This window comes from Lepisosteus oculatus, chromosome 1, assembly GCF_040954835.1.
Source record: "Lepisosteus oculatus isolate fLepOcu1 chromosome 1, fLepOcu1.hap2, whole genome shotgun sequence".
Classification (NCBI taxonomy): Eukaryota; Metazoa; Chordata; class Actinopteri; order Semionotiformes; family Lepisosteidae; genus Lepisosteus; species Lepisosteus oculatus.
Window position 1 is genome coordinate 73,386,623 of NC_090696.1, and position 11,942 is coordinate 73,398,564.

At 36.6% G+C, this 11,942-nt stretch overlaps 1 protein-coding gene across 2 annotated transcripts; it reads right to left on the reverse strand.

The window, feature by feature from the left end:
• Window positions 1-323: 323 nt before the first annotated feature.
• On the reverse strand, window positions 324-11,855 carry fbxo8 (F-box protein 8). 2 transcript variants are annotated; one of them, XM_015345858.2, is made up of 7 exons: window positions 11,765-11,854; window positions 10,328-10,470; window positions 6,801-7,131; window positions 6,007-6,133; window positions 5,526-5,644; window positions 5,225-5,421; window positions 324-4,326 (listed from the first exon to the last, which is right to left on the reverse strand). In XM_015345858.2, the coding sequence occupies exons 3-7, from the start codon at window positions 7,121-7,123 to the stop codon at window positions 4,139-4,141; spliced, it is 954 nt and encodes a 317-aa protein (XP_015201344.1). In that variant the 5' UTR covers window positions 7,124-7,131; window positions 10,328-10,470; window positions 11,765-11,854; the 3' UTR covers window positions 324-4,138. The 2 variants fall into 2 exon arrangements, with proteins under 2 accessions (XP_015201344.1, XP_006630022.1); XM_006629959.3 differs by lacking the exon at window positions 10,328-10,470 and having other exon boundaries at window positions 11,765-11,855.
• Between the last annotated feature and the right edge of the window lie 87 nt (window positions 11,856-11,942).

Here is an 11,942-nt window from a genome sequence, read left to right on the forward strand (position 1 = left end):
ATCAGGACTATACCTCCTCTTAAGAAATTCCACAGCCTCTTCACAACTTACTCAATCTGCACTTGCAGACCCTCTCTTCATCTGCCTAATAAATTACATTTATTTTGTAATATGCTATTTACTGTCTTCTATAGAACTTTTATAAGTATGGCTTATTTCAGGTAACGTATTACATCACTGATTTGAATTTTGAATGTTTTGCGGTCAGAAACACTTGTAAAACAGCCTCATATTACTAAGAGCAGAAAATTAACATTAAAACATTATGATTAAAACCCGACTTTGTGTAAAATGTTACATAGAAACAGTTTGTACATGTAAAATTAAATATGAAAAATACTTTAATGTATATCATCTGTACATTAATACATAATCGTACATGATTACATATTCATACATAACAGATAATCACATTATTATGTGTTATACAGTGGGCAGTCAAACTTAACTTGCAAAAAACAAATCTAAAACTTATATTTACATATATAAACACACATACAATATTAAATTTGGAACTTTATTCCTTCACAATTTAAATCAAATAACTGATTTATACAGTGGAAAGATTTAGCTTACAAAAAATAAATGTATTTTATCCACAACAGCACTAAAGTATATATTCTTAGCCCTTTATACTTCTTCATGGTACTGTACCAATTTTGATTTTAAAAGATCCACTGTATCTTTCCCACATAGAGCATGCCCCATGTAGTATGCCTTTTCCTAGAATATGTCTCATGTATAAATATTGTCTTTAGTTATGACTCATATGCTTCACTGAACATAAAGCCATTAGACTTGTGCACACTTAATTAGATCCTCCATGTCAGGTTGTTTTTCAAAATTAAAATCAACTTGCTGCTCTTGTAGGTGTTGTGATTAGTCTTTATCTTTTCGGTGTCTGCTTTAGAAAATGTATCCATTTAACTAATAGCACTTAAAACATATGTCACACTTGGGTCAAATGTCATGTTGTGTCTGGAAAAGCTTTTCAATGTCTACCTCCTGCGAGACGTAAAAACTGCAGCATGTAGTGTTATATATATCATTGTCATTTAAGCTTTTAACTTTAGAGAAATTTAGACAAGTTAGTTTCTTAAAAAGGAATAGTAGTGAATGCAACTAAAAAAAACAAAATACTAGTCAACAAAGATTCTTGATACTTGTGAGTCTTGTAGTCTGTAGACTGTAGACTAGGTAGTATAGCACTTTCAGTGTTCAGTGTTTTATTCTGTTCACTAGCATGTTTAAAGACCATAAAACAATGGTGCTGTTTACAGAATTTTATTTGCTAGTCATTAGTGCGTGATTGGAACACACTATAATCTTCAACAGATTTTATATTAATTAAAAGAATTGTAAATTTGAAATTGTTAAATGAGTACATTTTGTCAAAAGCATGGGGAACCACATCTAATAATGAAATTATTTGTAAATGACCATGACCATGGAAAGAACTTCAAATACTAAAAGTCATGTAGACAAATAGGAAATTCTCATTTTAATTAGTGTAAAAACTGAATTTAAAGTTATTTGTTTTTTTAAATCTAATAATATAAAGCTTTTTTTTAAAAAAAACTACATTTCAGATATTAGCATCATGCATGGATATATGTTCTCACAACTATATTCTAATTTGAATGCAGTCAAGATTTGGGCAATATTTATCTAGGACGAATGATCAAACCTGCCTTCTAATCCTTTTGGGGACACATGCACATCTGATTTTCATTGCACCTGAGATCTTATGAGATGACTTCATTTGATCAGTAAGTGAATGAACTGCCTATAACAACTCTTTCCATGTCTTTATTTGACCACTCCTCGGAGACTAGGAAACCAGCAGAGCTGTCACTCTCCAGGACCAGAAGTAAGGATCACTGGTATTACCTATCCTAAACTACTGTACAAAAGCAAAGAGCACAACTCAGCATCAAAAGCCAAAAGAAGACATGCTAAGTGCAATCTCAGTTAAAAATATATATGTCCATTTGTGATATTGTTTAACAAAACTGCATTTAAAAAACTACAGTATCTTCCAAAAAATTTTTTTAAAATAATGTATGAATGTGATTTTAACCTTGAATACTCTATGCATTTCTCTTATGTAGGAGAACAAATCCTTTGGTCTTCAGCTACAGAGGACAGTGAATATTGCTATGGTAAAACAAAGGACAGAACTGTTCCACTTACAAACTTCCACTGATAGGCTGATGCTTGATCTCAATGCAAAAAATCTGATCCCAGCCTTGCACAATGGCCTGTTTGTACTTATCCAATTCTCTAGCAGACCGCACAGCATCCAGAAAAATCTATCACATGAAGTGTCATCCACTGTAATGTACTGTATTTAGAGCACATTAAACAGGAAATATATCTTTTAAATGTTTTATCTAACATAGAGCAAAGTGCTTAATTTTAGCTTTTCATTCAAAACTGTGACAACCAAAAAGAATACATTTCAAAATCTTACTTAACAAAAAAGAAAATGGAACAATGTTCTTTTCACATTTTATGTATTAGAGTTATTTTTTCAGTGCTCAAATAATTCAAAAGAGTTGTATTTTGGAAACACAATATAAGAAGAATCTTACAGAGAAAAGAAAATCTTTAGTTAAAATACTTCACAATAAAATAATGTTTATAAATCTCTAAAGTTAAATATTTACATATCACATGTAATTTAAAAAAGAAAAAATATTCAGGGCTTAATCTGCACGTTAATGTAAACAAACCCTTCAACTATATTATTTATTAATAATTATCTTGTCAGTTGTACTTTTTTTTTCCTATTGGCACTTATTTGTGCAGCAAATCAAAAAGGACATAACAGAATGGAAACATTGATTTTCACACAATCCTTCATGTATTAGACAGCTAGCATTTTTTTTTAAAATACTTTTCTATACTAAAAAGAGGCCTTTTTACTGAATCTAAGACTCACAAAAAAGCCTGTTCCTCCCATAAAAGTCAAGGACACAGCAGTTAAAGTGCAATTACATTTTCCTGTGATCACACAGAGTGGTTGATTAATTGATTTTTATTCAGTGGTTCTAACACTAGGTTAAAACACACATGAGTAAACCCAGCAGTTTCGCATGCCCCTGTTATCACTGATTTTTAACTTCCTAACACTGTTTCTGGAAAACAGGTCTAGGAATATCACTAGTCTTCATCTGGTAAAAATAGTCACCACCTGCTTGTCCTTTAGAAATATACTGTAGGCTGTATTGCCCCCATCAGAATAGGACAGCATGATTTTACAACACCTCACCTGACAAGCTGCTTGGCAAACTATGTAATTGCTATAGAAGTGCACTGAAGGTAAGTGTAAGAAGCATATGAGCTGCCATTAAGTAAAAACAGGATATCCAGTACAAAGCCATGTAAAAATGTTGTTGTTAGTCCAAGATATTAAACACAGACGTTTAAATCCATGAATCCTGCCAAGCTACATACAACAAAAGAAAAACATTCAGAATTCTGCCCAGGGATCCTTGTGCTCGGTAAGTTCTTTTTGTAACTACTGTATATGCATTTCGTCAGTAACAAACAAAAATAAACTCTGAAAAAGCTTAACATAAAACCAACTTTTTTTTTTTGTCAGTGGTAATATCTGAAAAATTAAAAAGTATATTTATTGTTAAAAAAGCAGGAGGAGGTGGTTGAAAAAGGTGTCTAAGAGCAAAGTCCAAGACCTGAGAGACCAATGCCAAGCTGGGGAACCACACCATGTGTGGACTTTAATTTGTTGTTCGATAACGGACTTCATAATGTGCATACGTGAGGACTAGTTTAAGTTACGGCAACTGTAGGCAAACCTTATCTACATATTAAAAATAAGGTTATTTTCTAAATTGGTTGTTTACCGGATATTACAATTTTACTCTCAGAGTTTAGTCAAATTTCAAAATTGATTCACTGGAAAGCCCTCAAATGTTACACACAGTGGGATCTTCAAGAGGCATAACCTGATGGTGAAAATCATATGAAATATTAAAGTATACAATCAGTTATGTTGTTACAACAGAGGTTAGAATGACCAGCACTAATCCAACCCCTCTTCTAAAGTAGAATTACTCTTTTTTTGTGCAGTCATTGATATTTACTCATGAGTTAAGTGCAACAATTAGTTCTACTAAGCAGCCACATGGCCGATAAGATAAATATTATCATAGAGGTGGCCGACAAAATCCTCACTGATGTTCTGAGCAGCACGTCGAGTATTACGAATGAACTCCCTCTTTGACATTTTATTTTTCACATGTGGGCTGGACAGGTCGATGGACAGCAGAATCAAGGAGTAGCACAGTACGTAGACTGCATCTGGAAAGAGCAAAAAAAAAAAGATAACCCTATTAAAAATAGTACGGATTTTTATACCTTCATACTGTTGTGATATTTGGCACAAAAGCACTGTCTTCAATTGCACAACTATTTAGAGGCAGCAGGGCAGAACAGTGAGTAGAGTGCTGGAAAGGTGTGAGTGATCCCAGGTGAGGCACTGTTGTTGACCTCCTGAATAAGGTAAGTCACTCAAACTGTTCAGGTAAAATACAATGTATGTATATGAAAGCAAATATAAGTTGCTTTGACTAGTAGTGGCAGCCAAATGTAATACATGTAGAATGATAATGCACCTAAAGAAACACGTACGTTATCTGATGTACACAGTACTTTCAGCTCTGAGGCCACTTTCCATGCAACAGGTAGTTTAGAATAAATCATTTGCATTAACCTCTATAATAACAGACAGCCAAGCTGAACTGGCTAGGGAAGCGTTTTAAACGACTAAACCTTTGAGCCTAGACGATTACCATGGCTTTAGTGTTCAATAACAGTCTAAGAAGTGAGGTTTCTTATACATTTTTATTTATAGCAAGAACATGTGTAGGCATTATAAGTAAGCAGATGTGCTAACTGTAACACAACAAGCATAGTACTCTACTACATCTGAAATGCAGGAAAATAACTGCAAAATAAAAAAAACAGAACAACAAAAAATTTGCAGTAACTACACAGTTTACTTCAGGAAAATAGTTGGTTTGGAAGTCATGATGCAAAATTAGGAAATGCAAAAGCATTTTCACCCATTATGACACAAATCCAGTTCTGCCCTACATAATGATTTACTACAACGTGAGATAGCTGCATAAAAATCCTGCTGTTCTGACTGGTGGAAAACTGTGGCACTAAATTCAAAGAAGGGCCTTCTGTCTCTTACCTGGACTTAAGCCAAGCTCCCTCACCAACCCAGGATTACATGCACAAAACCTGTGTGAAAACTTTGTGATGAGAGTCTCCAGATACTCGCCACGTTCCTCTGGTGCATGGATATGTCTGAAAAACTCCCGCAGTGCATTGGGCAAAAACTGGTTACTGAAATTGTGCAAAGTAACAAGATCATCCAAGACATCTCTCCTGTACGTTAAAACGAAATATAAAAGATTAGTTCTAAGCTACACCCCGTTGACTTTTTTGAAAATATACTTGCAAACAGTACCATATAAACAGCAAATAATTACCTTTCATCAAGATATATCCGTAGCATTTTCCAGTGTAGCGTTCTTGTGTAAAATATGAACTTGGCAACTTCCTTTGGATGGTCATTCAATATGCCTTTTGATATAAAGTAGCTAATACCCTAAAGAGAATGACATTTACAGAAATTGAAACAACACTACAACTGCAGGAAATACCAGAACAACATCGGTTTGTACCACAGCCCATGTTATAGATTGACCTCTATTGTAGGGCTCATGCCATGATGATCATTTGTTTGTTAAAATTATGAAAAATGCTGTAACGCATTGCTCCAGACACTGATTTTGTCTTCACTGTTTACAATTTTTAAAAGCTACTATTGTTTCACACCATTATTTCATGGCTCAGATGCCACCTTTTGACAATGTCAGTGTGCACATTTGTAAACATAAAGACAGTGAAGTTAAAGCGTACAGATTAAATAACTTTCCTCAAGTATGAGAATACGCATGAGTTGTTTACCTCATGAGGGTTAGCATTGAAGGTTAGACTGCCTTCATCTAACTGCATGTACAGCTTCCTGTAGGAGAAGCCTGGAGGATGTCTCCTATTGTATATGGAACAGTGACCCCATGTGGATTTGCACAACCTAAAGCAGAAAACGTACATTTTATTAACTCATTAAGGAATTCATTCATTAAATGAATTACACTGAATGGAAATGCAACCATCACTGAAATCCATTTATAACATGTATTACATCTATTTAATGCCGCACGCTCTTGTCCAGTTCACTTTATCTGTTCAAGATTTCTCAAGACAACACAATCCGAGCAACATTCAAGCAACAAGAAATAGTTTTTGTTTCCCATTTAATTATTTGTAATATTGAGTATGCCACCAGGTATACCAGAGCTAGTTCTGTCAAAGCCACTTACTTTCTCAAGGCTTTTTCTGTCATAGCATAGATGGAAATGTAATTTTGAACCCCTCAAAACGCCTTTAAAAATGTAACATAGTAGGTTGAAAGTTTAATTGAATTCATTTTAAAACACTGCAGTTAAGGTAAACTTAATTTACTGTCAATTTCTGCAAACAGATATCAACCATTTACATTGTTAATTTCTCGGTAAAGACCGCAGTATTTGCATGTCACCCGGCACTGGAATTGTTAACTACAGTTAGCGTGAATTCTTCCCTGCTACAATTCGTATGAACTCACCCAGTTAAGAAAACGCAAAAGCAGACTCTTCTCCTCGCTGAAAGCGTTGCGGATTAATGTTTTATTTTTTCTACACGCAGTATCGTTCACTCACCCTTGCCAGAGGTATTCATCATTTCCTAAACCCTGCCAGACGCACGAAGCCAGACACAGGTCAGTAGCATTCAGGTACGATAGGATGGTAATGCTCAGCTCAGGCGGGAGCATTTCCAAGTCAATGAAACCTTGCTTCTCCTTGGATTTCCTAGCCTTCAGCAGCTGATAGATGTCGATGCCGCCTGGGCCTTGCCTGCGGTGGTTCAGGTTCTCTGCGGCAGCAGCTGCTCTCCTGCCACGCTCCCTTGGAAGGTAGCCCTGTTCATTGTATTCTTGCTGCAACTGCTGGTTTCTGGCAACCCTCCACAGCCCCTGACCCATCTGCAGATCTGCAACAGGAAGGCGCAGCCAGCATTAGAGGGGACACGTCGAAAACCCTAGCAGCTATCAGACCAGCACAAATCATTTATGGGAACCGTCTCCATGTGTCTTAATTGGGCTGGATATTAACTGCTGTATGATCAAGCTTATGTGACCATTGTTTTAACCTCAACATTAGGCAGAACCAGATCAATGAGAAAAATGTCAATTTAACAGCGACTTATTTAGTAAGTACTAATTCTGTCCAATCCGGAGTATTAAAATATTTTACTTTTTGTTGTCAGCGTCAAACTTCTAATGCACATTTACGTCCCAGTTTCACTCCAGCTCATCATCTGCTGTGGCTGATGTGATGATGAGATGTGTTCATAAGAAAGAGGACTTTGTTCTGAATTGTATAATGTTAGCATGCCCAGAGGGGTTGGGCAGCCTGTTCACCTTGGACACCTTCAAATCACAGGTATTAAAGTATTAATTCCACTGATGAATTATTGGTATTAAAAAAGGTAGCAATTCTCTAATTATTAGTGGCAGTGTCAAGCTAGAAAGTTCAAAGATAAGGTTAAGTAGAGTTTGCATTCAGTACATACTGTATTTCCTTTTCAGCTTTTATCAGCTTAAAAATAAAAATACCAAGTTAAAGACATTAGTACTTGAAGTCATTAAAGGCATTTCTTCAAAATGAACAGAAAATTAAAATGACTACCGTCCAATTTCCACATAGTTTTTTTTTTAACAGGCAATGTGATAGGATTTGCTTATGAATTTCCCTACTATTGTGTGACCAGAATGCAAATACAATGGAAACAGCTAAATATCATGTTAGATTGCAAAAGACGTTTGTTTTAAGAGATCTAAAATATCAACTTTACATTGACACAGTAAATGACAGGCCTGAAAAGGAAGAGGAGAAGCCCTTCTTCATATGTGTACTTGGATTTTCAACCTATTTAGAATTAATAGGCTAACTAAAGTGGGGTTATTTTATTATTATTTTAGAAGTATATAATTATGTCGTAAACATATCTTTACATATTTGGTCTGGGATGAGAGCACCTTCATTGCTTTATCTATGATGTTATTTGTTTAATTATAATGGGATTCAAAATTATTTTGCCAAGTTACCAGCTTTGTGATCACAACCTAACAGAATCATCCCCCACAGAGGCATTCCTAAAATATTTCTAATTGTTTAAAATGTAATGTGGGCAGGACAGCTTTAGGATTCTGACACTATAATTGAACTTGCTTTTCAACATTCTAGCATAGAGTGTACAGACAAGATAAGGAGTGGGCAAAGCTTTGTAAGAGTAAATAAAATAGAATGCATATTATTTTCAAAATTTCAAACAACATGGCTAAAAGCACAAAGCTATAAATGAGAGGATGCCAGTTAAGAGGCCTGATGTGCGCAAAACATCAAATCCTATCCTATATCATGTCTACAGTACTGATTTCTATTTATTTCTGATGCAGCAGAAAACCTTCTGTATTAATGGTAATGCACACGGTACAGAATCTTGTACAAAAACCTTAAAAAACATAAAAACACAAATATGAGTGATCAGGGATTATTCAATAGCGTTGCACAAGGCATCCATCCCATTTTCACAGTTGAAAAACATTACCAAAAGATAGACATTTATATTTTTAAATGACCAAGTGAGATAAAGCTCAATTTAATGGTAAATTCTGCAATATTCTACTTTTTTTCCATCTCTGCATCGGGGAAAAAGCTGAAAAGGGAAGCGTTAATTGCTCTATTAAGACTAGCTTGTGACGTGAATCCATTGGCTACATCCCTCTCATTCCAACTACACTTTGAAATGGGTCAGATATACCGTAGATAATTTAACACAATGACAAGTCTAAAAATATTTTTTTCCAACAAACTGAATGGTGTGCATCTTTATCCTAATCATTGTGCCGATGTGCCACCCATCTTCAAACATTACCTACCAAATGTTTTGATGGGTTAATAACTGTATAGCTCCCTCAGTCAAAAACATAAAACACTGCTATACCAACACATACAAATTCAGACATGGATATACACACAAACTCTTTAACAGACTCTATAAAACACCTAATCATCTAAAAAATAAAAAAAGCTTACACAGTTATATCTGTTTTCAGCAGTGAAATCACTGATATTAAGGGGAGAATGAAATTACATGCTGAAATGAAAAAAAAAGTACAGGTACATCTGGTTTGAAGTTTTTAAATAACTTTGAAACATAATTTTTGTCAAGAAGAATTATGAACCAAAATTTTTTAGACTTAAATGAATATACCAGGACTCAATATGAGCACCTATCCAGCAAGCTGTTCTCTTCAAACAGATGTCTATTTATCCATTCTCCACCAGAGGATCACAGAAGGGGAGGAGCTCATCCAGGCAGGTAACAGGCACAAGGCAGGGTACACCTTGGATGGGACGCTAGTCCTTCACAGAGTACACACACTTTTGCACCTTTTTCCAAGCAGCCAATTAACCTGCCAGTATGTCTTTGAGCTGTAAGAGAGCACCTGGAGAAAATGTGGGTTTTCTCTGGGTGCTTCAATGTACAAACATACAAACACCATGCAGATAGCACCCCAGCAATTGAACCCAGGGCCTCAGTGCGGAGAGGCAGCATTGTGCCAGTGTGCTAGCCATCTTCAAACACTTCTCTCGATATTGCCATTTCAGATTTTCTTCAGTAAAATATCTGAAGTCTACAGGTTTCACTTGAAACCAAAAATAACTTGCAATAACACACTACTCCCAGAAAGGGATTTCCTGCCCTTTTGTTTGTTATGGTGTTACGTGTGTTTCTCATAGACTGGAAACCACTATACAGCAAACGGAGGTAGCTTCAGTAGATGCATTTTATTCATAATAGGTTTTTTGGAAAACTCCTGATATCTTGCAGGATACTCTTATACAACTCGACTCCGAACATATAGTAGGCTAGGTGGCAATCAAGTACTTGATTCTCAGTGGTGGTTCCTACTAAACAAAAACGCAGTTCAGTGATAATACATTATTTTACACTTAAATTTGATTACTGCCGTCTCTACTATTCAAATACAGATTCTCTTAAAGAAAAAAAAATACATTTAATGAAGGGGGTAGATTAAGGCATGCTTTCTGAAGCAAATACGCTTATTTAGAAACAGAAGACTGATTCAAGGCATTTTCAAATGTAAATGCTCACTAACCTCCAGTGAGGAGATTGCTGTATTTTTCACATACTGTATAGGCCTACTGCATTGTACATGAGTACGCAGCTCCGTTTTGCTGATCTGCCTAGAGCAAGAACAGGGTCAACATCTGAGATTCAGAAGGCCTAAACCTGCAGAGTCTGAAAAAAAAAAAGAAGTTAATAATTGAAGTAAGGTGCTTACTTTGGGTTTACACATATAAAATGTGATGCGTCTTGCTGAACAGCACAAGATTTCATAAAGCAGGCCCACTGTGATAATAATTCCAACTTACAAATACTACTTCCATTATGTAGGATATAAACTGCAGCCTCCATGACTGATGCAATTATGCACCAGTAGCCTCATTACAAGTAAGGCAGGGTCGAGAAGTCAGAAATATATTTAATGGCTGAATTGGGGGGAAACCTTTTAGGCCAGAATGCACAATCCCAAAGAGATAGGACAGCAGGGTTAAAAGCACTCCTCTCATTAACAATGCCATCAGATGCTAAAGGACTGGTTCTTTCTACAGTGCAGTTCCACACTGTCACCAGACTGGGGTATTGATGCGAACATTCTGGTCCAGGGAGACGTTTCTGACCGGAAAAACGCTGCAAGCTTCTGAGATCTGAGACCGATTTAGGCCAAAAGGGGCAGAGGCTGCTGGCACAGATAAATAACTATGATAGTATTCTTTCATTAATAGCTACATTAGACAAGAATCTACAAGCATGACAACCAACTCTCCAAAAATATCAGTAGTAATTCAAAGAAAGTGTTACAGTTCAGCTATCCACCCTGAAGCATTACGGAACAGCATCTGGTGTTCTCATGAAGTATTTTGTCCATTGGCTACACTTACAGTTCGTAGAATTTAGGTACATCTCTTATATTTGTATTTGATATTAAAATCAATGTAACGACGCACCTCCGGCGACTATTAAAGCATTACTCGACTAGTGTTCGGCTGTGACCGCAGCAGGAGTTCACTAACAACTCGCGGGGAAGCTACTCATAAGATCCAGTCGCCCGTTGGCTGTGAAAACAAGTGTTGATCATAAATCACCAAATACTCAGGAAAAATGAACGTCGCCAACTTGTGACAAGTGCTGTGCCACCAGGCGACTGAACACTGCACGTCACAGGCGTGACGAAGCTGTGCCTACTGCATTGTCCGACAAAACAACAGGTCCTGCGCACGACTTTGTTCAAAAAGCTCCCCGAGAAGTCCCAGCGGTTCTGGTGCCGCTTCAGCAAGCTTGACTGAGGTCCACGCCTGTACTCCACCATAGGTGGCTTCTACAGAAATCTGCCACTGCTGTGATTGGCCTGGCCTTCTGACACTCAAATGTTTTCCCTTCTTTGTTAAGTTCGGTTGATTTACAACAACAACAACAACAGCAGCAACAGCAACAACAAGGGAAAAACAAAACATAAGAAAACGCCACCTACCTGTTCAAACTAAGGAATTCTACCACCGCCGCCGCGACGAAACAGCGAAGACTAACAAGCACTTTCGCAGGAATGTTTCTCTTTTCCTCCGCGATCAGTTCCCAAGCAGACCCATCTGAGACCAAAGCTGCCCCGTCTTTTCCACAGGAAGATCGAGTACTGTCTAACCTGCGTCTGT